At 30.7% G+C, this 27,195-nt stretch overlaps 6 protein-coding genes across 6 annotated transcripts; 4 read left to right on the top strand and 2 right to left on the bottom strand.

Annotated features, from left to right (window-relative positions):
• The first annotated feature begins 5,141 nt into the window (after positions 1 to 5,141).
• Positions 5,142 to 6,036, top strand: LOC119672311 (collagenase-like). The gene is made up of 2 exons (XM_038083333.1): positions 5,142 to 5,407; positions 5,472 to 6,036. The coding sequence occupies exons 1-2, from the start codon at positions 5,142 to 5,144 to the stop codon at positions 6,034 to 6,036; spliced, it is 831 nt and encodes a 276-aa protein (XP_037939261.1).
• A 2,294-nt stretch (positions 6,037 to 8,330) lies between these two features.
• Positions 8,331 to 9,506, top strand: LOC119687992 (brachyurin-like). Its single transcript, XM_038102617.1, has 4 exons — positions 8,331 to 8,617; positions 8,686 to 8,861; positions 8,941 to 9,045; positions 9,161 to 9,506. Exons 1-4 carry the CDS (start codon positions 8,331 to 8,333, stop codon positions 9,469 to 9,471), a joined length of 879 nt encoding a protein of 292 aa, XP_037958545.1. The 3' UTR covers positions 9,472 to 9,506.
• A 73-nt stretch (positions 9,507 to 9,579) lies between these two features.
• Positions 9,580 to 12,413, bottom strand: LOC119677122 (acrosin-like; the record flags this gene model as incomplete). The annotated part of the gene is made up of 2 exons (XM_038088391.1): positions 12,288 to 12,413; positions 9,580 to 10,005 (listed from the first exon to the last, which is right to left on the bottom strand). Coding segments are annotated over exons 1-2 (552 nt in total), but the record flags the coding sequence as incomplete, so codon positions are not given.
• Positions 12,414 to 15,878: 3,465 nt separating this feature from the next.
• Positions 15,879 to 16,773, top strand: LOC119688226 (collagenase-like). Its single transcript, XM_038102940.1, has 2 exons — positions 15,879 to 16,144; positions 16,209 to 16,773. Exons 1-2 carry the CDS (start codon positions 15,879 to 15,881, stop codon positions 16,771 to 16,773), a joined length of 831 nt encoding a protein of 276 aa, XP_037958868.1.
• A 3,629-nt stretch (positions 16,774 to 20,402) lies between these two features.
• LOC119677132 (brachyurin-like) lies at positions 20,403 to 21,543 on the top strand. Its single transcript, XM_038088402.1, has 4 exons — positions 20,403 to 20,689; positions 20,740 to 20,915; positions 20,978 to 21,082; positions 21,233 to 21,543. The coding sequence occupies exons 1-4, from the start codon at positions 20,403 to 20,405 to the stop codon at positions 21,541 to 21,543; spliced, it is 879 nt and encodes a 292-aa protein (XP_037944330.1).
• Positions 21,544 to 21,651: 108 nt separating this feature from the next.
• On the bottom strand, positions 21,652 to 26,348 carry LOC119677142 (chymotrypsin BI; the record flags this gene model as incomplete). The annotated part of the gene is made up of 3 exons (XM_038088411.1): positions 26,062 to 26,348; positions 25,805 to 25,980; positions 21,652 to 22,244 (listed from the first exon to the last, which is right to left on the bottom strand). Coding segments are annotated over exons 1-3 (1,056 nt in total), but the record flags the coding sequence as incomplete, so codon positions are not given.
• Positions 26,349 to 27,195: the final 847 nt, after the last annotated feature.

Genomic DNA, 27,195 nt, shown 5'->3' on the forward strand with positions numbered 1-27,195 from the left:
TACCATAAAATGCTTCTAATATGCAATTGTTCATATGAATAGGATTGTTTATCAGTATAAAAATGCTAGATGTATAGGAACTAGTTGACCCAATTAGAAAAACTTTATTGTGGCAGAGATTAAGACACACGTTTTCAAGTGTCGCTGTGAAGAAAGATCCATTGCTTAATATAATGAAAAGTACAGCACAATGTGCCTCTGGGCCTAAGTTGACCCCCCTGGCATCGCTGGTATAACCTAACTTAATGTAATGAAAAGTAAGATTTGATGAAATTTACAAAAAACTTAAAACTATATTTAAAATAAATTGAGAGAAAGGAAATATAAATATAAATAAATATGTTAAAGTGTTTTATAAGAAATTATAGAGATCCATATATTATCCGACTTATTCTAAAATTATTAATAAAATTTTTAAATCAATATTCCTCAATCTATACCACAACTAAGAACTTGTTATGAAGGCACCCTCAATAGGGTGTCGTTGAAGTCGGGTCGGCCGACAATAAATATTTTATAAGACTTATATGGCAACAGGGAAATTATTTTGTGGCGAGGGAAATTATTTTTGGTGAGAGTGATGACCGGAGGTGTTGAATAAAAAGTGTGGGCAGACGGGAGAACAGTTTTTTTTTTTAGCAGAGACTGAGATAAGTTAAGCACGTTTTAAGAAAAACAAAATAGAAATTAATCCATTAACGTCAGCGAAAATTCAAATAATGAATAATATACGAAAAAATTCTAAGTGAACAGACTTTATGTGAAAAAATGTGATTGCATTAACGAAGACCGTTTGTCTGCTGCACATGCTTGCAATAAAAACTCAATTTTGCGATCCTCCAGCCAAGAGTTAAAACGTGCCTTAATTCTAAGCAAAGTTTTGAAGTGGAATATTTTAAATGATTTTTGAAATATGACTTGTCGATCAAAGCAGAACTGTTTTTCGCGCCAGAAAGGTCAGCCATCAGCAGCAACACTGGCGTTAGCCAGCAGTAGCAGAGCCTAAGTCAACAATCAGTGGCAGCGGATGCAGTGGCGTTTCTCAATAAAGAATTAATATAATAAACAAAGAGTATGCGTTTAAAATTTTTGGTTAATGGGACGGGGGACGACAAGAAACCCTTCTAGGTTCCGTTTCAATCGCGCATTTCCGTATTAACAGCTGATTAACGTTTTTGAGTTTGAATTGCTGTTGTGGTCTAAGTTAAGACCTAAATATATACATGCTGGGAACAGCTATTACACTACTAAATAAATTATTGGTGCTAAGCTATAGCTAAGATCAAACCTCTTATAATAATATCCCATCTAAGATTAACTTAATATGTTTCCATTGACATTGTAATAACTTTTATTTGGGTATACACCAACAGATTAAGATGTAGAGAACCATTATTAATTTTTGCATGTTTAGTTTTATATTCTCAACTAAACAACTGAATTGAAAAAATAAGTGATAATTCCAATTTGAACAATTATACCAAGAATAAAAGAGGGTGTTGGAAAATAGAAGAGAAGTGCTGCACTTATGTAAGTAGTGTTGGCTAACCGAACCAAGCATTAACTTCATAAGACCGTAATAAAACCAGTTTAGTGTCCTTAAAAGTAGTTAGGAATAGTACACATACCTTAAGATGCGTGATCATTTACGAATTTCACGATATAGCTCACTATAACATTAGGAACGAAGTTCAGCACCTGAAAATGGTTAGCTACAAAGAGTTTTGTCCAAGTATTTGAAAGAGAAATAGAGGAGAGGCGAATTGCTAACCTTTGTAATGCTTGTTAAACCATTTGGTTTTTCAGATGAAGTTGAGGAGATCCGATAAGTTTACTTTCGTTATCTCTTCCAAGTCAGTAAAAAAGCGATCCCCGAGACATTGAAATCGATTTGTTTGAAGTCCTGGAAATGGTTGATAGATTCTGCCTCCTCTGCATCTTGACAACTCCTGCATAATCCGCTTGTTGGAATTCGCCACTGTTGAAGCATAGGTGCAATGGCACAGTGCCCCGTTAGTACTTCAGTAAGCACACGAACTGCAGGTTTGCTGAAGCCTAAATGGCTAAATGTAAAAAATCTAAATGTAAGGATAAATATTAATGAAATAATTAAAAGATTATTAAAAATTATATACATAAGATATAAAATTATTTTAACTTCAGAAAATAAATTACTATTAAATACAGTTAGAAAGCTAACTTAATTAAATATAGAGACTTTAAACATATATTTACCAGTCAAAAGAAGTAGTTGCGCAAAAACACTGGACTGCTTACAACCAGTTTTCAAACACAATAACCTTAGCGGGAAGAATAGAAAGCTGATCTGTGAAAGCTGGTGTGTCGCATATAGCAAAGCTGCTGAGTCTACTACACAAAAGCTACAAGTTGCTTAAAGTCAGGCTCGGTCAAAAAATATATACGGGATAGAGCTCTGAAGCTATATGCGACAACCGACAGGCTGCCCTACTTAGCACTATCTAATCTCAGAGTAAATACTAACCGCACGGGGCGGTACGCAGATCTTAGATCAATCACTGAATGATCATGAAGCCTATAAGGAATACATAAATTAGTCAATGAGATGGGTGGGACCCTGTAGTACCCCCAGCTATCATAGAGTAAAAGTGCTCAGATGCACTAAATTGGACTTAACATAACTAACTAAACATGTATTTAATTTAACATTAAGTATAGAATATCGAAAGTTAGTTACAAAACTAACTAAATTAAACACAGTGAAGTAAAGTGGATAATTGTGTTATTGAAACTAAATTACCTCAAATATTTTGTATGGGAAAAGAAATTAATTGCTGAGCAATTAGCGATTTTAATGTATAATTGTGTAAATTAAGAGAGTGGAATGTATCTAATATATCTAATCTTATAAAAAATAAACAAATAAAGGTAGAAATTAATTAATAAGAAGTTTACCTCAAATATAATGGATCTTGACTAGGAATGGTTCTGCTTTATATAAATAAATAAGCAAATAAATAAAAAGAAAGTAAAACTTAAAAATTATTAATGAGTATTTATGAATTGTTAAATATTATTAATTTGTTGGTTTATTATTAGCTGTAGCAATTGAAGTTCCTTGAAATTTATTTAAAGCTATTCAAAACTATTCAGTGTTCTATTGTGAGCACTAAGTGTTTATGCGAGTTCCTAAAAATATGCAATGAAACTGTTTCACAGTTCGAATATGGAAGGAAATTAGTCCTTTTATTTAAAATGAATATGGAAAATATTATTAACATTTATAAAGTAATAGATTTCTTATATAATAAAAGTAACAAAGCAACAAACTAAAGTAATAAGTGTTTTGTAAAAATAATTTGTTTAAAAACTGTTCGCGTCATAAGAAATTTATGATATATTCTAAATTTTTTTAAGTATATTCGATCAAAAGAATAATTGAAAAGCACTTAAATTTAATCAAAGTTTCGACACCATCATATCCCAAATGATATCCACACAACATATATTAAAATTTAACTACAAATACTTTTGTTTTATAACTAATTTCATTGTAAATTATGTGAATAATATTTGTTCATATAAAGAAAATTTCAATAAACTTAAATTGATATAATACTGATTGGTTTTATTCAATAAATCTAAATGATTATGTGTATGTATCTCAAATATATATTAATAAGGATTAATAATAAAAGAGTATATATTTAAAGAAATGATGTTATATCAATAGCTAAGAATATGAATCTATTAGGTATCAATCACTTTTCACACTTTTATAGATACTGTAGCAAATTATATATAACATATATATATAAGTTATATATATAACTTATATGCTATATATATATATAGCAAATTTATATATGTATTATATAAATTATAAGACTATTAAAGAGTCTTCATCCTTGTTTTAATACTCATTATTATAATGAATGTGAACTACGTTCTTACTTCTAAGCGAGATTTATTTGGAAATTTAAATACTAAACTTTTTATCTTTCACTCTCTTTTACTAAAATATTATTTTAGTCGGAAGTCGTTTGCAGTCCAATGGCTGTCGTTAAAAACTTATTCTTAAGAAGAAGTTTTGGTGGATTCAAATCTCACACTTACAGATTTTGATGGTTTTTACCTAACGCCAAGAAAAAAAATCCATAACAAGGAATCAGTCTGATCACAGCGACTGTGCAAGAAACAAACAAAAATACTTTTTGGTATTACTACAAGGCAGATCATGGAAAAGGTATTTTTTTAGTCTGTTCTATATACTCTAAATATCACTATACTATACTTAATAATAAGAAGAAAGTGGACTTTTATTTATAAGGAATAGCGAAGTGAAGATTTTGTAAAAGAATAAAAAATTCATTCGATTTTATGTCTTATACATTTTGTAATATTAAAATAAGTTTAAGTTATAATAAAAATAGTTGTCTACCATTACAGGTAAAGGAGCTTTAGACCATTATAAGTTGCGATCATTTCCGGTCTCATAATTATAATTACAATAATATTCCAGCAAGTAAAATCAATACATTCAGTTAATAATTAATATATTAAAGTTCTCATTATTTAAACTCAAACTATTTTTGAATAATTTGTTTTGAAATCACGAAAATTTTAAAATAATACGTGCGATATAATATAAACTTACATACTTTTTAGATAGCATCAGAGTCCTTCTTTTCTGACTTGGTATTCTAATGGGCTTCATTTTTCTGTCTCACACACTTGATCGGACCCGCTACTCTTGGAAGTGAACAAACTCAAATGAAATCGAAAACTGAACTAAATTTTAATAGCACTTGCTTCCCCAAAAGCAAGTGAAACAAAAGTTATTAATCTGACGGTTGTTCAATGATTGATAAAAATTTCTTGCTTTTTGACCGGAAACAGATTTGCTTTCACTTTTTTTTCGTGAGATATCATTCGGCGCACTGCGAAAGCGACTCAAAGTAAATAAGTGTGTGTTACAATTTATATGAAGCGAAGTACACATAAGTATTTCCTCATGTATACATAACAGCAGCTTAACATAGGTTAAATGCACACGGCACACCTGACTAGATAGCACAGAGGTACATAGTACCTCCGGCCGTATAAAAGGTGCCTCGAAAAAGAGCAAATGACAGTACTGTATTTGATAACAGTTGTTAACAATGAAATTCTTAGCAGTTTTCGTATTGGCTTTGGCTACTGCCACAGCATTTGATCTTAGATCAAACGAAATTCATCACCTTGATGTGGAAGTGCCTGTACTTGATGGACCTGATGGACGAATTACCAACGGTAAAACTGCAACAACAGGACAATTTCCCTACCAAGTTGGTTTGTCTATTAAGAAGAGTGCATTGTCTTCATCATGGTGTGGGGGCTCACTAATAGGCAAGAATTGGGTTTTGACTGCTGCTCATTGCACTATTAGGTAAGAAGTTAATTAATTTATTATAAATTTATTGTATTATGACAAAATTTCATTTCACTTCTAGCGCCAAATCTGTAACAGTATACTTGGGTGCCACTGTACGTACCTCTCCCGAAGTAAGCTACAATGTAGATGCTAGTGATATTATTGTGCATACTGGCTACAACTCTAAAACCATAGTCGATGATATTTCTTTGATTAAAATTCCATCAGTTACCTATTCCAGTAAAATTCAAGTAGTGAAATTGCCTTCCATTGCTAGCACCTATTCTACATATACTGGCGATAACGTTATTGCTTCCGGTTGGGGACGTACCAGTGATGCGGTTACCACAGTCACCACTAATTTGCAATGGGCTGACCTTGTTGTTATAAGCAACACAAAATGTGCTGCTACTTATGGCACTGCTAGTGTTGTCGCCTCAAAGATCTGCTGTTCCACACCAAATAAAGTATCTACCTGCCAAGGAGATTCTGGTGGTCCATTGGTTTTGGCTTCTTCTAAAGTACAAATTGGCTTAACATCTTTCGGTGCGGAGAAAGGTTGCGAATTGGGTTATCCAGTTGCATTCACACGTTTAACCAGTTACTTGAATTGGATAAAGTCATACACTGGAATTTCCTATTAAATGTACTAAACTCTGAGATTTCAATAAAATAAATTCGATTCAAATATTTTTCTAGTTTTTCTTTAATATTTCAATATTTGCTATAATAAGAAAATAAAAATACTTCTGCATACTTCTGAGCGCAGTTACCGGATCGTACCCATGTGATTGGATTTAATCTAACGGAAGTAGAATTTTGAAAAGAATATACCTTTGTATTTCTATAAGCTATGACGTGAATGGTAACTTGATAATTAGTATCTTCAGTTCGGTTCATACTATCTACACCAGATGGAAGATTGTAGAGGACAGTCGTTATCTTAACATAAAATTGTATTGCCAAAGCGCGTAGGTTTGGATTCATTCATGAATTCTTATCTGAGCTAAAAATTTTGGCATTTTTATGAATGAAAAACTTACTATGAAGTGTTAAGTGTTATCGCCGGAATGTCTCAATGTATTGACAATGATTGGCAAAAATTTTAATTGGCATTGACGATAAAATTCAAAGTGTGGAATTTGGATTCACTGCTTTGCTTTGATTAATCGACTATGATATTGTTTATTATCAAAGAACAATTAAAGACAATGACCATATAAAAGGTATGAATCGAATTGTTCTACTTGCCATCGAAAAGGAATGTGAACGTTAGAAATAGCATTCAGCAATTTTATCGTTCCGTCGATTTATAATTTTGATTACATGTAAGAGATAGTTTATATCCAAAATGTATTTGAAATTATTAAATCATCATTCAGAGAAATCATCACTCAATCAAAATTTATTTTAAAGTCTTCAAGGGGGTGCAATAATACAACAATATCAACGCTTGTTCCAATCATCCACAAACATTTTGTGGACTGATGAAGGTTAAGATCAAATTATTGCGACGGTTCGGTATATTCATTGAGTTTTTTACTAAAAACAATTCCTTATGACTATTTATGCCATCGCAGAACATATAAAAGTATAATGTCATAAAAAGGATTGATTAAAGCACTTATAGAAATGAAAGAATATGAATACTTTAACACAGAACGTATAGGAACTCAAACTTAACTCTACATAAATAAAATATATACATAGATATATATGATATGTATGTTATGAAAATCAATGAATCTATGACGTACTCGTAATTATGTGTGAATGAAAAATACGAATATTAGAAAGACTTAAGTGTTGTAGTTGAACAGTTTAATAGTCTATAACGACTTCAATGTCCAAGAATTATTTCAAGCACTCTGATATTTCATACTTTTTGTGTCGATATTTTAGGAGTTTTAACAAACAGGATCGTCGAATGAAGGAATATCGTTAAGCTTGCAAAAAATCATTTGATACTTTTTGAATACGGTGCAGATTGATCCACCTATTATGATGTATGAAGAAGCTATGATGTAGGTAACGCCAATTGATGATGGTAATTTTAGCAGAGTTACCAATTCATTGAGAAAAAGCTATAATAAACTAAGTATTTACTAAATTGAATATAAAATAGAAGTTAAATAATATATTGAAAATGTAGAGTGTAGTAAAGTAAATATATCTACATATATCTACATCAAAAAGCAAAATTGCAGTAATTGGGACAGTGAAAGTGATTATTGATCCTACAACTGATTCTCCAAATATCATTGCAGTCACTGAATAGTGTATTATTTTATTCTTTAAACTGGAGGTGTGATGGGTGCGTTATATCCAAAATATTTTAAGTACATCAAAAACAAAAAAAAAGAAATAAAAAGTATAACATTGTCATAAATATTTATGTCCAAATTGCATTATAAATAGAAATTCTAATTTACCACAATTGTCATTAGCATTTTGATTAAGATTATTTTACAGATACTACAATACTTCCTCTGGAACTCAACCCTTTCTATTATTGCAGATTTTTGATAAGTTCATTAAAGCAAATTAAAAACTTGCATCTTGAAGTCTTATCAATTTTTTGCGTCGATAAATTTTCTTATCTTAATTATTTATATTAAATGGAAGAATTGTGATAGTAAATAATACAGAAGTGGTTATCGGTGGTATGTCATTTTGTATAACGCAATCACCTACTTCCTTAGAGTTTGAATTTATTAACTATAAAGTCACTTAAAGATAATCAGTAATAGCTCCGATTAATTTGGGTGCGATTTGTTTGTAATAATAAAAAAAAAATCAGAACCCGAAATCTTTTCTTATTTTTATCGTTTTGGTTTGCTTTAATCGAAAGATAAGCCGCTTAAATCATTCAAAGCCTTGGCAAGCTAAGAGTATAAAAGCGTTACGATAATATGTTATTGAAATCAGTTTCTTCACAATGAAGGCGGCTATTGTTCTAACAGTTTTAGCTATTGCAGGTGTTTCAGCTAACACCTTGGGTTTCAGTAATGTTAAGCCCTTACATATAAATCCAAGAGAAGAATTACTACCAGCTTCTAATGATATTCCAAGTGGACGCATCACTAATGGCAATTTGGCTGTTCCCAAACAATTTCCATACCAGGCCGGTTTATTACTCTATGTTGAAGGAGGCGCTGCTTGGTGTGGTGGCACTTTGATTTCAGATCGTTATATAGTAACTGCTGCGCATTGTACCGATAGCCTGTAAATGAAATGTTTATTATAAGAAGTTCATATACCATAACTTGTGGAATTAATTTACTTTTTTTTAGTACTACTGGTGTCGATGTTTATTTGGGTGCTTACAACCGTCTTGATCGTAGTGAACCAGGACAACAAATCATTTTTACGCCTAAGAAATACGTAACTGTACATGAAGAGTGGGATCCAGAAGCTATCCGTAATGATATTTCTTTAATCAAATTACCCGAGGCAATTACATTTAATGGTTAGTAAAGCAACTAATTTACACTTCACTCATTGGATTATTTGTGTTCTTCTAAAACCAATTTTTATTTTTTCAATAGATTATATTCAACCCGCCAGCTTGCCTAAATATTCACCAGATGATGATTATTCAACTTATGAAGATCAATTAGCTATTGCTTCAGGTTGGGGACGCACAAGTGATCGTAAGTATAATTTATTAGACGTAAATGGAATGGATGTAAATGCTAATAATATATAATACACACAATTTTTGGAATATATCTTCACCTGTCAAATTATTTATATTTTGAATCATAGAAGCAACTGGTGTAACTGACGTTTTAGAGTGGATTGAAAGTCCAATCATGAAGAATAACATATGCAGTCGATGGTATTTGGGATCAATCAAATCATCACAAATCTGCATTAAGACCACAGGTGGTGTTTCAACTTGCAATGGTGATTCTGGTGGTCCCCTCGTTTTAGATGATGGCTCAAACACACTTATTGGCGCTACATCCTTCGGTATTGCTTTGGGTTGCGAAACAGGTTGGCCAGGCGTATTCACACGTATAACTTACTTCTTAAAATGGATTGATGAAAAAACTGGTTTAGTTAATATTAATTAAACATTATAAAATAATTAAAATTAATTAAATAAAGAATTGTGTTTATGTTCCTAAATTTATTATTACATTTATTTTTAATTACAATATAAATAATTTATAATTTAAGTTATCTTTATGAAATGATTCATCATCTTTAAATTTTGGTTTTGGTTTGTAAATGGATTCGGTTTTGGGTATATCAAGGCATTTCTCACAATCATCTTTTAAAAACTTTGTTGGTTTATAATTTTTAAGTGGGTAATTTTCAATATATTTATTGTACCACAATGGCGGACGCGATATATCTTCATAAGGTTCCACTCCAGCCACATCACTAATCCAATCGAGATATGATGTCACCTTCGTGAATGCAGCAGGAAATCCTTTATTACAGCCAAATATGCTGCCAAAAGAAGTAATGCCTATAAGCACACGCTTTCTTGAGTGTTTGCGTCGTAAGACTAAGGGACCACCCGAATCTCCATGACATGTAGAACGTTTTGCACGTCCACTTGTGCAGATATTTGTGGGGCGGTATGATAAGGGAAAGGTGCGCTGACATGTTTCGCCATCCACAATTTGGAGTTTAGCGTAACGTAACTCATTGCTAATGGCTTATACGCCAGTGGCATAACGACCCCAGCCTGAAGCGATGGCCAGTTTATCGTTGAAATCGCGGTACTCGTAACTTCGTTTCGGCAGCGATATGGGCAATATGCGTTCTGTAAGACAAAGAAATAAGTTTCAAAATTTGAATTTTTTTGTCAATGTCAAATGTTACATTAAATGTAAACAAAAAAAATGAAATCAAACTTTATTGCAATTTCATTAATCGGTTAAAGCGATTATTACATCATGTTTACATCGAACGTTTCTGTGTTGAAAAAATTAATAATTAAAATTTTATTATTTGAATTTCTACATAGGAAATTTTTAAATTAATACTCAAATTTATGAGGTGCTCTGCGATTTATTATAAATTTTATAGATAAGTTGATATCTCTCAAACACAAGGAAAAATTGATATTGATTGAATTTATGACTATTTCAACGAATGTAAGATAAATTCGCAGTCTTCGTTTTATGATAACACGAAGGTTTTTTTAATAAAAAAAACCTATTTTTACTATTACAGTCAGTTCATATAGACTTCTGATTTTTTACTATTATACTAAATATAATTTATTACATATACAATATATAGTATAGTATAGGATTATAATACTATATCCATGGGCGTAGTCAAGTGGCGCTTATGGGGCGGTGACTCCTCGTTAAAAGTGTTGGAACGACACGGATTCTTTCGCTTGTTCTATTTTTGCTGGGGTCTGCCCTTGTGCTGCGTCGCTTTTATAAATTTTATTTAGAGAGACACAGTTTCACAAAGGGAAGAAAATTTCATTCATTAATTCCTCATTAAACTTAATTCATTTTAAAGTACAAAGTAGTCTATTGCATAAAGGTAATAATCATTGTAGAATAGAAAAAAATATTGGTTTTAATATCCGAAATTTTGTATCCTAGAATGTTTGCTATTACGAAAATTATGTAGATTGAATATCTGGAACTTGTGCCTTAGAGTGTTTACGATTACTTGTATAAAAAAATCAAGAAGTCTCGTATGTAGCGGAATATATTATATGTACGTATGTACGTTGACTTAAAACCGCCTTTGCGCCGGATAAATTCTATTCTCTGACATAATACGCCACCGAGTGCTCATACAAGAGACATAACCCTTCTATGACATCGAGTAGCGCACACTAATTCGTTTTTACCTATGCTGAAGTCATAGTGTTTGATTTGATATTATATATCTTTTCCCTTCTATACGGTGTTATGTTGGCCTCTCAATTTTCTTGTAGGCATCTCTTTGCGACGACTATTTTGACGTTTCTGGCTTTGAGGTTATACGATGATTTGTTTTGAATTTGTGAAATGCGTTTTTGATTTAGAGTCGGCAATAGTGTTTATTTATAACAATAAATTATAACAAATATAAATAAATTTATTGTGAAAAATAAAGAAGCGTGGTGTAGTATTATTTAATCGAAATATATTTCTCTATTTATTATAAATTTATTTTCATAAAATTTCAGACTACTATAAGTATTGTATTGTAGTTGTGTACCTACAAGGGTGGGTCGGTGGGTTTTCGGTTAGTTGTTTATAATAATATATTAAATTTTAATTAATCTATTTAATTTCAGATATTAACCACATTTTCGTGCCTATGTGATGTATTAGATAGAAGAAATATTGTGTCTTTGTAAAATATTTATGTTGATTTTATTTAGGTTGGAAATTCGTACAAACTTTCATCCTTACAATGTGGCTAAAGTATTATTTTACAATGAAAATATGGTCCATTCAGTTGTGCGCCTCTAATCAATATTATGTATTCCTAGCAAAATTGTATGCTTTTGAAAACTTTTGAAAGCAGTTTTTCGGTTTTTTGACAAATTTTACCAAAAATATTGGAATAGACTGTATTTTTTATTTCAACACAATAACCTTTATTTTATTTGACCAATTATATAAAGTTAGATTTTTTTTAAATCTGACTCAATTACTGGTTATGAACATAAGCGCATCACATCAGTCAGATCATAATATAATAATATGAAAAAGTGTACAATAAGAAAGTAATAGCTAGAGAGCGGTATCCTTCTCTGAGTCATTACCTTAGTTCAGAAGTTGCTCTTCATGAAAGAGATAACGTGCGTCCATGCCCTCCTCAAATGTTTTGAGGAAGCCGGAAAGGAAACGGACATTGTAAAGTTCATACACATAAATGTGTAAGAGGTATTCACAGGCAGTGTTTCTACTGAACTTACATCGGTTGTGGGAGCAGGTCTATTGTCGCCCACTTCTGTTGGGGGATTAACAATAATTTGCGGTGCTATTACTGGTTCCCTTACGTTAGTTGATGATTGCTCCTCATCCTTTTTGTAAACCTTCATCGTGATGGATGAAAAACCGTAGTTTAAGACACCTCAAGAAATCGCCAAAGTAGCCAAGGATCATAAAACTAGTCAATCATAAAACTGACTAACTTATATTTAACTCTTGCTTCTTTTATCTTCGTTTTCTTCCACGTTGCTGTCCTAACCTCATGGTTTCCCAATCGAACAAACTTCATAGTCCGTAGAAGATAGGACAATTCAGGAAAGCGCTCTAGGCTCGCTAAGAATTTGTTTCTTAGTAATTTATTGAGTTGGGTACCTGTCCACACCTCACCAATTCTGGAGATTGCGATAGAGATCAACAAAACGCTGATCTGCGCAGCGATTAGCTTCACATGGCCTTGAAACAATTCAGTATCGCGACAGGTATAATCCTTTCCAAGAAAGTCTTTAGGACGTCAATGTACACATCCATAGGCTTAAGTTAAATCATATCCCACTCCTCAGGTGTAATTGTGTCAACCGGGTCATTTTTATCAATGACCACTATAATTATGGAACCCATCAGCATGTTGCTAAAGGACATGTTGTTGTGGCGTCACCTTTTTAGCATTTGGTCTCAAAGCTGACTCATCTAATAACTGCTGTCGCTTCTTAGAGATATCAGGGGCTTGGTTATCCTATGCAATTTTATGTATACATGAGGAAAGTTGTGAAGAAAGGAAAGTCGATCCGGGCAGAGACTATAGAAGGACTGTATAATGTAACCGGAGTGCGCCAGTTATCCAGAAACCTCCGTTAGAAGATAGTAAGGTAATGCTATTAATCTCGGGTTGAATAACAATGAAGATAACGGGTTTTTATCAAGTTTCCTCTTTAGATCCATTATATTGGTACATTATAGATTACTAACATGAAGAACAGGTTCACCTCGAGAAGGGTGCGGTGTATTATCACTCATCTTGGTCTTAATTTAACATAGGATTAAGATATATAGATACTATATTATGCATAACCATACCACGTTCGTTAAAAACATAATCCACGAACCGACGAAAACGGTCTGAAAAGAGTTAATATAACTTTGAATTTCTTCATTATTTAAAAATACGTAGATGAAGCAAAACATGCGTTACGTGCCTTGTAGCCCGAATCGACCATAGATTCGTCAATTCAAATAATTTAATGAGCAATTGATTATTATTAAGTTTTTGTTCAGTTTTTGGTATTCAAATAAGCATATACAAATATATAACATAAGTATATGTTATATACAATACATAAAATACCTTTTATTTTAAATATGACTCCTTCATTAATTCGGACTTAACTTTAATGGATCCGGATTCGAGGGGTTTTACTATATTTAAATAAATAAGCAAATAAATAATTAGAAAATAAAACTTCAAAAATATATTATTCTTATTTATATAATGTTAATATTTATAAATTTGATAGTTTATTTTTAACTAATGCAATTCTAAAGTAATTCAAAATTACTTAGTGTTCTATTGTGAATTGTTTATGTGAGTTCCTAAAAATATGCAGTGCAATTGTTACGTAGTAATAACTTAATGAAGGTAATAAGTCCTTTGATTCAAAATGAATACGGAATATGTTAAATTTTTTGAAGTAATAGATTTCTTATATATTAAAAGTAATTATTGTTGTTGCTATTTATTTGTTTATAAGGTCAATTTAATACATTATCAAAAAAAAAATTATAATTATTAAATAATAAAAAAATCCTTTAGATACTTTTGAAGATGTTGGAAAAAACCCAATGAAACGCCGAGGGAAAAAAGGATATAAGTTAAAACACTTAAATTTAATCAAAGTTTTAACACCATCATATCTCAAATGATATCCACACAACATATATTAAAATTGAACTAGAAATACTTTTCTTTTATAACTAATTTCATTGTAAATTATGTGAATAATATTTGTTCATATAAAGAAAATTTCAATAAACTTAAATTGATATAATACTGATTGGTTTTATACAATAAATCTAAATGATTATGTGTATGTATCACAAATATATATTAATAAGGAATAATAAGAAAAGAGTATATATTTAAAGAAATGATGTTATATCAATAGCTAAGAATATGAATCTATTAGAAATCAATCACTTTTCACACTTTTATAGATACTGTAGCAAATTATATATAACATATATATATAAGTTATATATATAACTTATATGCTATATATATATATAGCAAATTTATATATGTATTATATAAATTATAAGACTATTAAAGAGTCTTCATCCTTGTTTTAATACTCATTATTATAATGAATGTGAACTACGTTCTTACTTCTAAGCGAGATTTATTTGGAAATTTAAATACTAAACTTTTTATCTTTCACTTTCTTTTACTAAAATATTAGTTTAGTTGAAAGTCGTTTGCAGTCCAATGGCTGCCGTTAAAAACTTATTCTTAAGAAGTGGTTTTGGTGGATTCAAATCTCATACTTACAGATTTCGATGCTTTTTACCTAACGCCAAGAAAAAAAATCCATAACAAGGAATCAATCTGATCACAGTGACTGTTCAAGAAACAAACAAATATACTGGTTGGATTACTTCAAGGCAGATCATGGAAAAGGTATTTTTTTAGTCTGTTCTATATACTCTAAATATCATTATACTGTACTTAATAATAAGAAGAAAGTGGACTTTTATTTATAAGGAATAGCGAAGTGAAGATCTTGTAAAAGAATAAAAAATTCATTCGATTTTATGTCTTATACATTTTGTAATATTAAAATAAGTTTAAGTTATAATAAATAGACCATTATAAGTTGCGGTCATTTCCGGTCTCATAATTATAAGAAAAATAATATTCCAGCAAGTAAAATCAATACATTCAGTTAATAATTAATACATTAAAATTCTCATTATTTAAACTCAAACTATTTTTGAATAATTTGTTTTGAAATCACGAAAATTTTAAAATAATAAGTAATATAATATAATATAATAATAAGATATAATATAAACTCACATACTTTTTAGATAGCATCAGAGTCCTTCTTTTCTGACTTGGTATTCTAATGGGCTTCATTTTTCTGTCTCACACACTTGATCGGACCCGTTACTCTTGGAAGTGAATAAACTCAAATGAAATCGAAAACTGAACTAAATTTTAATTGCACTTGCTTCCCCAAAAGCAAGTGAAACAGAAGTTATTAATCTGACGGTTGTTCAATGATTGATAAAAATTTCTTGCTTTTTGACCGGAAACAGATTTGCTTTCACTTTTTTTTCGTGAGATATCATTCGGCGCACTGCGAAAGCGACTCAAAGTAAATAAGTGTGTGTTACAATTTATATGAAGCGAAGTACACATAAGTATTTCCTCATGTATACATAACAGCAGCTTAACATAGGTTAAATGCACACGGCACACCTGACTAGATAGCCAAGAAGTACATAGTACCTTCGGCCGTATAAAAGGTGCCTCGAAAAAGAGCAAATGACAGTACTGTATTTAATAACAGTCGTTAACAATGAAATTCTTAGCAGTTTTCGTATTGGCTTTGGCCACTGCCACAGCATTTGATCTTAGATCAAATGAAATTCATCACCTTGATGTGGAAGTGCCTGTACTTGATGGACCTGATGGACGAATTACCAACGGTAAAACTGCAACAACAGGACAATTTCCCTACCAAGTTGGTTTGTCTATTAAGAAGAGTGCATTATCCTCAGCATGGTGTGGTGGTTCACTAATAGGCAAGAATTGGGTTTTGACTGCTGCTCATTGCACTATTAGGTAAGAAGTTAATTAATTTATTATAAATTTATGGTATTATGACAAAATTTCATTTCACTTCTAGCGCCAAATCTGTAACAGTATACTTGGGTGCCACTGTACGTACCTCTCCCGAAGTAAGCTACAATGTAGATGCTAGTGATATTATTGTGCATACTGGCTACAACTCCAAAACCATAGTCGATGATATTTCTTTGATTAAAATTCCATCAGTTACCTATTCCAGTAAAATTCAAGTAGTGAAATTGCCTTCCATTGCTAGCACCTATTCTACATATACTGGCGATAACGTTATTGCTTCCGGTTGGGGACGTACCAGTGATGCGGTTACCACAGTCACCACTAATTTGCAATGGGCTGACCTTGTTGTTATAAGCAACACAAAATGTGCTGCTACTTATGGCACTGCTAGTGTTGTCGCCTCAAAGATCTGCTGTTCCACACCAAATAAAGTATCTACCTGCCAAGGAGATTCTGGCGGTCCATTGGTTTTGGCTTCTTCTAAAGTACAAATTGGCTTAACATCTTTCGGTGCGGAGAAAGGTTGCGAATTGGGTTATCCAGTTGCATTCACACGTTTAACCAGTTACTTGAATTGGATAAAGTCATACACTGGAATTTCCTATTAAATGTACTAAACTCTGAGATTTCAATAAAATAAATTCGATTCAAATATTTTTCTAGTTTTTCTTTAATATTTCAATATTTGCTATAATAAGAAAATAAAAATACTTCTGCATACTTCTGAGCGCAGTTACCGGATTGTACCCATGTGATTGGATTTAATCTAACGGAAGTTGAATTTTGAATAAGAATATACCTTTGTATTTCTATAAGCTATGACGTGAATGGTAACTTGATAATTAGTATCTTCAGTTCGGTTCATACTATCTACACCAGATGGAAGATTGTAGAGGACAGTCGTTATCTTAACATAAAATTGTATTGCCAAAGCGCGTAGGTTCGGATTCATTCATGAATTCTTATCTGAGCTAAAAATTTTGGCATTTTTATGAATGAAAAACTTACTATAAAGTGTTAAGTGTTATCGCCGGAATGTCTCAATGTATTGACAATGATTGGCAAAAATTTTAATTGGCATTGACGATAAAATTCAAAGTGTGGAATTTGGATTCACTGCTTTGCTTTGATTAATCGACTATGATATTGTTTATTATCAAAGAACAATTAAAGACAATGACCACATAAAAGGTATGAACCGAATTGTTCTACTTGCCATCGAAAAGGAATATGAACGTTAGAAATAGCATTCAGCAATTTTATCGTTCCGACGATTTATAATTTTGATTACATGTAAGATGATAGTTTATATCCAAAATGTATTTGAAATAATTAAATCATCATTCAAAGAAATCATCACTCAATCAAAATTTATTTTAAAGTCTTCAAGGGGGATGCAATACAAAAATATCAATGCTTGTTCCAATCATCCACAAACATTTTGTGGACTGATTAAGGTTAAGATCAAATTATTGCGACGGTTCGGTATATTCATTGAGTTTTCTACTAAAAACAATTCCTTAATGACTGATTTATGCCATCGCAGAACATATAAAAGTATAATTTCATAAAAAGGATTGATTAAATCACTTATAAAAATGAAAGAATGTGAATATTTTAACAACGAACGTATAGGAACTCAAACTTAACTCTACATAAATAAAATATATACATAGATATATATGATATGTATGTAATGAGAATCAATGAATCTATGACGTACTCGTAATTATGTATGAATGAAAAATACGAATATTAGAAAGACTTAAGTATTGTAGTTGAACAGTTTAATAGTCTATAACGACTTCAATGTCCAAGAATTATTTCAAGCACTCTGATATTTCTTACTTTTTGTGTCGATATTTTAAGAGTTTTAACAAACAGGTTCGTCGAATGAAGAAATATCGTTAAGCTTGCAAAAAATCATTTGATACTTTTTGATTACGGTGCAGATTGATCTATCTATTATGATGTATGAAGAAGCTATGATGTAGGTAACGCCAATTGATGATGGTAATTTTAGCAGAGTTACCAATTCACTGAGAAAAAGCTATAATAAACTAAGTATTTACTAAATTGAATATAAAATAGAAGTTAAATAATATATTGAAAATGTAGAGTGTAGTAAAGTAAATATATCTACATATATCTACATCAAAAAGCAAAATTGCAGTAATTGGGACAGTGAAAGTGATTATTGATCCTACAACTGATTCTCCAAATATCATTGCAGTTACAAATCACTGATTGGTTGTCCTTTGGTTCTTTAGCCTGGAGGTATGATACGCTCGTACTGCTTTAAAAGTGATGAAAGAATGACAAAGCTTCGCACCAGCACTCTGATCACAATTCCTATTGGTACAATTTTAAGGATGTAAATGTGGAATGTATCGAATCTGCAAAAATCACTTTACTTCAGATTTGGTCTGAAGTGTCTAATAATGATAGCCACACTATTACTAAGTTTTCTAGCTGCACAATTGAAGATTTGGATGTTAACGATATGTCGTCTCTATTTTAAGATATTATTTATTCTCTTTTGGTTTTTTTGTTCGAGAAATTTCACTGACTTTTAATTTCACATTCATATGATTTGACATGGTCACGAAGATCATACGATCAGACACAACTGAACTTTTATTTGTTTTTTTTTCGGGGTTTCGAAATGAACCAATATTACGAGCATCCGTCAAGTAATATTTGTGTTATTACTACCTATGAACTGACAAGTCTTCAAAAATTCGCATACAAGAACCCAGGATTGTGAGACATCTCTTCGAAATATTTGAATACTGCTGTATTTCATACCTAATCGAAAGGTCTAAACAATATATTGAAATAAAAATATGCTTAAAATCTCAATCAGAAGTGTGTTTTATTAACGTTTACTTCTGGAACTCTAACTTGATTAACCCGTAATATATTAAATAATTAAGTTTTCCATCTCTAGTATCATTGGTACAGGCATAATTCAGTATTTAATAGTTGTATTTGTTTACATATTAAATTACTAATTATTATATCCCCTAAAACAAAGCCAAAAAAATTTTGATATACCATATAATATAATAATAATCTGATATATATAATTATATCACGGTACCAACACTGCTACCGTATTTGATATTTTCTGTTAATATGAACTAACCTAACTTGGCTGTAATTTACATACTTGTATATATATATTCATTATGTATATATAATGTATATATGTAATGTATATAATGTATAATGTAGTTCATATTAACAGAAAATATCAATCACGGTAGCAGTGCTGCGTTCTTTGAGATCCAGTACCTTGTTTATTTTCCGGTCAGTTTAGAAAAAAATCTAGCTGCTACCAAAATATTAGGCATAGACTCACGGATACTTATTCACATTAAATAGAAACGTAGTTGTCCTCTAATAAGCTACGTGTCTAACTGATAGGTGAATTCGCGGGTTATCAAGAAGATCTGCTGTGCTGTGCCATTGTCACACTGTTCTACTGTCCCATACTTTCAATACGTCTACTAACTTACTGACTTATTGCTATTAGTTGTACTCATATTAAGTGATTGCCTGAAAAGTTTGATATGTGGCATAATTGATCAATATGATCGAGACGTGCAGATTGCTGCTTACGTATAATCCAAGATATTTTAAGTACATCAAAAACATAAAAAGAAAAAATATAACATTGTCATAAATATTTATGTCCAAATTGCATTATAAATAGAAATTCTAATTTACCACAATTGCCAATAGTATTTTGATTAAGATTATTTTACAGATACTACAATACTTCCTCTGGAACTTAACCCTTTCTATTATTGCAGATTTCTGATAAGTTCATTAAAGCAAATTAAAAACTTGCATCTTTAGGTCTTATCAATTTTTTGCGTCGATTAATTTTCTTATCTTAATTATTTATATTAAATGGAAGAGTTGTGATAGTAAATAATACTGAAGTATTTATCGGTAATACGCCATTTTGTATAACGCAATCGCCCACTTCCTTAGAGTTTGAATTTATTAACTATAAAGCCACTTGAAGATAAGCAGTAATAGGTCCGATTAATTTGGGAGCGATTTATTTGCAATAATAAAAAAGAATCAGTACCTCAAATCTTTTCCTATTTTTTTAGTTTTTGTTTGCTTTAATCGAAAGATAAGCCGCTTAAATCATTCAAAGCCTTGGCAAGCTAAGAGTATAAAAGCGTTACGATAATATGTTATTGAAATCAGTTTCTTCACAATGAAGGCGGCTATTGTTCTAACAGTTTTAGCTATTGCAGGCGTTTCAGCTAACACCTTGGGTTTCAGTAATGTAAAGCCCTTGCACATAAATCCAAGAGAGGAATTCCTACCAGCTTCTAATGATATTCCAAGTGGACGCATCACTAATGGCAATTTGGCTGTTCCCAAACAATTTCCATACCAGGCCGGTTTATTACTCTATGTTGAAGGAGGCGCTGCTTGGTGTGGTGGCACTTTGATTTCAGATCGTTATATAGTAACTGCTGCGCATTGTACCGATAACCTGTAAGTTAAGTGTTCATTATAATTCATGGTATTAATTCGCTTTCTTTTAGTACTACTGGTGTCGATGTTTATTTGGGTGCTTACAACCGTCTTGATCGTAGTGAACCAGGACAACAAATAATTTTTACGCCTAAGAAATACGTAACTGTGCATGAAGAATGGGATCCAGAGGCTATTCGTAATGATATTTCCTTAATCAAACTACCAGAAGCAATTACATTTAATGGTTACTAAGACACTAATTTACAGTTCACTGTTCTTCTAAAACCGATTTTAATTTTTCTGTAGATTATATTCAACCCGCCAGCTTGCCTAAATATTCACCAGATGATGATTATTCAACTTATGAAGATCAATTGGCTATTGCTTCAGGTTGGGGACGCACAAGTGATCGTAAGTATAATTTTGTGTGTAATGGTTTGTGTAAAAACCACTGAGAGAATTCGTAGAATTAATGATGAGTGAATATACTTATAATATATAATACATGTAATTTTTGGAATATATCCTTACCTGTCAAATTATTTATATTTTGAATCATAGAAGCAACTGGTGCGACTGATGTATTAGAGTGGATTGAAAGTCCAATCATGAAGAATAGCATATGCAATCGTTGGTATTTGGGATCAATCCAATCATCACAAATCTGCATTAAGACCACAGGTGGTGTTTCAACTTGCAATGGTGATTCTGGTGGTCCCCTCGTTTTAGATGATGGCTCAAACACACTTATTGGCGCTACATCCTTCGGTATTAAATTTGGCTGTGAAATAGGCTGGCCAGGAGTATTCACACGTATAACTTCCTTCTTAAAATGGATTGATGAAAAAACTGGTTTAGTTAATATTAATTAAATATTATAAAATAATTAAAATTAATTAAATAAAAAATTGTGTTTATGTTCCTAAATTTATTATTACATTTATTTTTAATTACAATATAAATAATTTATAATTTAAGTTATCTTTATGAAATGATTCATCATCTTTAAATTTTGGTTTTGGTTTGTAAATGGATTCGGTTTTAGGAATATCAAGGCATTTCTCACAATCATCTTTTAAAAACTTTGTTGGTTTATAATTTTTAAGTGGGTAATTTTCAATATATTTATTGTGCCACAATGGCGGACGCGATATATCTTCATAAGGTTCCACTCCAGCCACATCACTAATCCAATCGAGATATGATGTCACCTTCGTGAATGCAGCAGGAAATCCTTTATTACAGCCAAATATGCTGCCAAAAGAAGTAATGCCTATAAGCACACGCTTTCTTGAGTGTTTGCGTCGTAAGACTAATGGACCACCCGAATCTCCATGACATGTAGAACGTTTTGCACGTCCACTTGTGCAGATATTTGTGGGGCGGTATGATAAGGGAAAGGTGCGCTGACATGTTTCGCCATCCACAATTTGCAGTTTAGCGTAACGTAACTCATTGCTAATGGCTTGTACGCCAGTGGCATAACGACCCCAGCCTGAAGCGATGGCCAGTTTATCGTTGAAATCGCGATACTCGTAACTTCGTTTCGGCAGCGATATGGGCAATATGCGTTCTGTAAGACAAAGAAATAAGTTTTAAAATTTGAATTTTTTTTTCAATGTCAAAATGTTACATTGTATGTAAACAAAAAAAATGAAATCAAACTTTATTGCTATTTCATTAATCGGTTAAAGCGATTATTACATGTTTACATCGAACGTTTCTGTGTTGAAAAAATTAATAATTAAAATTTTATTATTTGAATTTCTACATAGGAAATTTTTAAATTAATACTCAAATTTATGAGGTGCTCTGCGAGGAAGTTATCAATACATTTTACTATAAACTTTATAGATAAATTAATATCTTTCAAACACAAGAAAAAATTGATGTTGATTGATATTATGGCTATTTGAACCAATACTTGACATAGACGTACGGATTTTGCGGATTTTATTAGATTGAAAGCAATCATAAATAGACTCAGTTACGATTATAAAACGTAATGTTTATTAAAATCATCGGAAGTCAAGTTTTGCCATTAATACATAGTTCGTAAAATTAATCATGTAAAATGCAAATGTTATGATGAAATAATACTATAAAATATTGATATTGTGTAAATATGATATTCCATATAAAAAATATTATCTATTAATTTATAAATCCATTTGCTAAGAATTCAAGAAGTAAATAATAAAAAGAAGAATTGATCATTTTGAACTAATAGATTGAACAGCAATACGTTAACAGTAACCTTTCACTTGCCGCATAATAACAGTTACAATTTAACAGTCAGCAGCTTAACATATCTTATTTAACAGTAAGTGGTTAGGATTAATGAAGCATTATTTATGATTAATAACATACATACAGGAAATGTGTTTATATAATATATATATTTCTACTATATAGCATTATTTACTTTTTATTTGTTTTTTTTATTAATTGAGAGGAAATCCTATTTTCATATTTTTATATGAGAAATTATCTCATTGAATAATATAATAATTTTGATAAGTGTTCTATTTGTTCGTCATTATTTCTTCTATATATTTAATTGTTGGATTTTGTCAGTATTATATATATTACCTAATTATCGCATTATATTTGAATTTGAATACGTTTTTAGTACTAATGTAGGAATGATAATATTTTTAATAGTTAGAATAATTTCAACAAAACACAAAACAATATTATTATATTTTTATGTCAGATTTAACCTAAATATTAGAAGTAGATCAACAGACATAAATAGAGATCTTAGGATTGACTCAGTGAAAAAATATATCAGAGACAGAGCTCTAAAACTATTCAGAGCTAATTAACCCTGCCCTAACAATCCTCAAGTCCACTTCTGGACTCTCAGGAAGATATGCTGATTTAAGGTCCGTCATCAACAAAAAGACTTTTTAGCCTAGTTAAAGCCTAGTGTGTGGTAGAGATAAGCCCCCCAGCCTTTATAGAGTAAAAGTTCGTAATAGCACTAACTCAAGAAGAAGAAGAATCAAGAATCAAGAAGTAGTAAACCGACTTCTAATCATAAATCATAATCAGATTTATCAACACAGAAATTTGATCATGAAAATCTTTGCTGGTTTTTGATTACAATCATTAATAACTCAATAAAGCTAATATAAATAGTACTTCTTTCGGAAAGAATATCGAAAGCAGTGTTATTTCCAAAAAATGTAAAATGGTCTACAAAACAGTAAATGTGTAAGAAGTTAATTATGATATTATGAGAGAATACAATAACATTGATCAAAATGTAAGTTACACTTATCTACTTCATACTTTATTTATCACTTATATATACTTATTTACTATATTTAAATGAACATACATGGAACTAATTATTGCTTCCACTATAATCTAAATGGATTGCATAATGTTGAAAATTTTTTTCTAATTCTTGTGCTATTCTTAAACTAATACAGAAGTACCTATTCCGAGAAAATGTTCTCTATGCTTAGGATACTTCAAATATCGGAGTGTATAGAGTCTTTTACTATATAACACTAGTTGCAGATTAATGACTATAGATACCATGTTAGACAAACATTATCATTGGTAAATAAAAATAGATGGAAGAGGTCTCTTGACAGACGAAAACTACTATTAGTTTTAGAACAATTTGATTTTTGGCCGCCTGCTCTCTCAAAATGAAAATCTCTTACGATATTTACTCTGACTACAGCAACTAGATAGAGGAAAAGAATAAAAAAGTCTGAAGGTTTCTAAGCCGCATGGGCCGGATTAAATTGATGTTTATATACTATATAACAATTAAGCAGTTAAAAATAAGAATTCGCACTTAAGTTGAGGTACCACTCCGCTAACCAAACTTGTGATGACTTTTATAATTAAATAATGATGATGAAGTTATAATGATATTTAAACAATGACATCGAATAGATTTCTTTCGTAAAAAAAGATATAGAGTGTGTGGGAAGGATATAAAAGCATTGCCTTAATATTTATTTTGATTTTTTTATTTATATTAATAAATTACTCAATAAATCTTTTAGTGTTCAAATTAAGTACTGGATAAATTTTATTCACTTCATCATAAAAATTTAATAATTTTATTAAATATATAAAATAAAATAATTATTATTTATTTATTATTTGAAGGCTATTATCGTAAATGTTTAAAATAAAAAACTTATTGTTTTAATGAGCGAATATTTTTAATAATAATTTTATTTTTTAACGGGCTAATGGGTCACTAGTTAAATGATACACAGATATTATTTGAACTGATATTTCGACCATATTCTATAATCATTATATTATATATAGCAATATTTTAGTATAAATCATAAAGAAAAATTTAAACAATACATTAGATATAAAAACGAATTATGCATATAGAGGATATAATTATACAGTAAATATAACAATATATATATAAATGAATGATTATATTTATATTTATTTATATATATTTATATTTATAAACTATACAATAAATATAACAATACATATATAGATGAATGATTATATTTATATTTATTTTATTTATATTTATTTATATATATTTATATTTATAAACTATACAATAAATATAACAATACATATACAGATGAATGATTATATTTATATTTATTTATTTTTGTATTTATTTATATTTATCCTTTTCCGGGTTTGTTATACACACCTGAGCACAGTCTTGTATATCAGTTTTATAATTGAGTCTGGTGTCAGTAGGTGACAGTAAAATATATATTGCTACATTATATAAACTTTGTATAGTACCCTGGTAATATAGACTATAGAATAAAGTCAAAATATTGGTTCAAATAATATATGTTAAAAAACAAAAAATTATTTACAAACTTTATTATTTAACTATTGATTAATTAGCCCGATAAAAAATAAAATTATTATTAAAATAAAAAACTAAAAGGAAAGGATTACATAAATAAAAATAAATATTAAAACTATATAAACAGTTTTTTATTTTTAAAGTTTACAATAATAGCATTTAAATAATAATTATATAAGAAAAATAAAAAAGCTGTTAATAAAGAAAGTATCCAAACGATTATTTTAACTACAAAAAAAATTATTGGCTTACTAATCGAAGTGCGTATATATAACAATAATTATAATTGTACACATAACTACCTGAAAATTCTATAGGTTCTGGTAATTGCACTAGTGCAATATCATCTTTTAGACGTGCTGGATTCCATGTGGGATATATATAAAAATTAGTCTTATTAACCATGATACGTATCTGACCATGCTCTTTTGCATTTTTTATTTCATGTGCTCCCAGAAATATCAAGGCGCGTTTCGCCCTTCAAAAGTATACCAAAAATGGAATAAATATATTAAAAAAGTTTGAATAATTTCAGAATAGAGTGAGAATATCGACTCACATATCTACACAATGTGCAGCAGTTAAAACGAATTCATCAGATATTAAAGCACCACCACACCAATAAAGACCTTTTGGTCGTTGTAGCAATAAACCAACTTGATATGGAATCGTATGTGGATGTGCTACATTACCACCAAATATACGATCCATAGCACGGGCACCACCAGGCATTAAATCATCTTGCATAGGTTCGCTATCCATATTCATAACCATTGCGGTGGGCTGCGCATAAAATGATCCTTCGCTGGATAGTTGATGCATTAATGCCGTTTTAGACGCAGACATTGAGACCACATACATGGGCTTAACATTTCGCCATTCTATAGCCCAAACAGTATTTAAGCATAGAAGAAACACACTAACGAATTCACAACACTTCAGCACACACAAATAGTTTTTTAACATTTCTTCGTTAAAAGAAATTATAATTTTATTATTTTTATTTGGTCAATAAATCAAAACACAGTTGGTATAATTTCCTTATGAGTGAGATTGTATCTCGTATCTCGTATCTTGTATCACTTTTTTCGTATCGTTTTAACTATAACCGCGCGATCGTTCAACTGAGCTCAGCTTAACTCTTGCAAATGTTTTTATAACTTTTGTTGGATAAGCTTTCGTCGCTTTGATTGCGGTTGCTCTGTTAGGGAAGTCTCAGTCAGTTGAGTTGCGGATTGCATATCGCCACCAAACAATGCCCGATCAACTGTTACCTATAATATAACACCATTTGGTGTTATATTTGGTGCTGATTCTTGCAATTTTCAACATCCCATCATCAATTGAGCATTTTGTCGCTTTTCCAATTCAATTAACAGTCTGCCATTACGTCAGTGCTGCGCGCCGCACACCGCTCACCGCTCGCTGGTTGCTGCTTACTACCTACCGCCAGTGCTGGAGTTGGGACACCGTCCGTCTGCCAGTTCGCCGCTTTATTATTTTCCATTGAGAAATATTTGCGGTTCACTGCAAACTATTCGAAGCAGTTAAATACAAAAATAATTGTTTATTGTTATTTTATTATGTTTTTTTTTTAACTTATTAATTTATGCACATTTCTTTTCTTTTACTTTGCATCTTTAATTACTGCTATTATTTTTCAAGACAATTAAATGCGTTATGTACACATTAT

Source organism: Teleopsis dalmanni, chromosome 1 (assembly GCF_002237135.1).
Source record: "Teleopsis dalmanni isolate 2A chromosome 1, ASM223713v2, whole genome shotgun sequence".
Lineage (NCBI taxonomy): Eukaryota > Metazoa > Arthropoda > Insecta > Diptera > Diopsidae > Teleopsis > Teleopsis dalmanni.

Excerpts from the sequence above, each read along its gene's own strand:
- LOC119672311 (XM_038083333.1), top strand. The coding sequence starts at position 5,142 with ATGAAATTCTTAGCAGTTTTCGTATTGGCTTTGGCTACTGCCACAGCA. Across the intron at positions 5,408-5,471 it reads GCTGCTCATTGCACTATTAG|CGCCAAATCTGTAACAGTAT; the intron begins GTAAGAAGTTAA and ends TTTCACTTCTAG.
- LOC119687992 (XM_038102617.1), top strand. The coding sequence starts at position 8,331 with ATGAAGGCGGCTATTGTTCTAACAGTTTTAGCTATTGCAGGTGTTTCA. Across the intron at positions 8,618-8,685 it reads GCGCATTGTACCGATAGCCT|TACTACTGGTGTCGATGTTT; the intron begins GTAAATGAAATG and ends ACTTTTTTTTAG. Across the intron at positions 9,046-9,160 it reads TTGGGGACGCACAAGTGATC|AAGCAACTGGTGTAACTGAC; the intron begins GTAAGTATAATT and ends TTTGAATCATAG.
- LOC119688226 (XM_038102940.1), top strand. The coding sequence starts at position 15,879 with ATGAAATTCTTAGCAGTTTTCGTATTGGCTTTGGCCACTGCCACAGCA. Across the intron at positions 16,145-16,208 it reads GCTGCTCATTGCACTATTAG|CGCCAAATCTGTAACAGTAT; the intron begins GTAAGAAGTTAA and ends TTTCACTTCTAG.
- LOC119677132 (XM_038088402.1), top strand. The coding sequence starts at position 20,403 with ATGAAGGCGGCTATTGTTCTAACAGTTTTAGCTATTGCAGGCGTTTCA. Across the intron at positions 20,916-20,977 it reads AGAAGCAATTACATTTAATG|ATTATATTCAACCCGCCAGC; the intron begins GTTACTAAGACA and ends ATTTTTCTGTAG. Across the intron at positions 21,083-21,232 it reads TTGGGGACGCACAAGTGATC|AAGCAACTGGTGCGACTGAT; the intron begins GTAAGTATAATT and ends TTTGAATCATAG.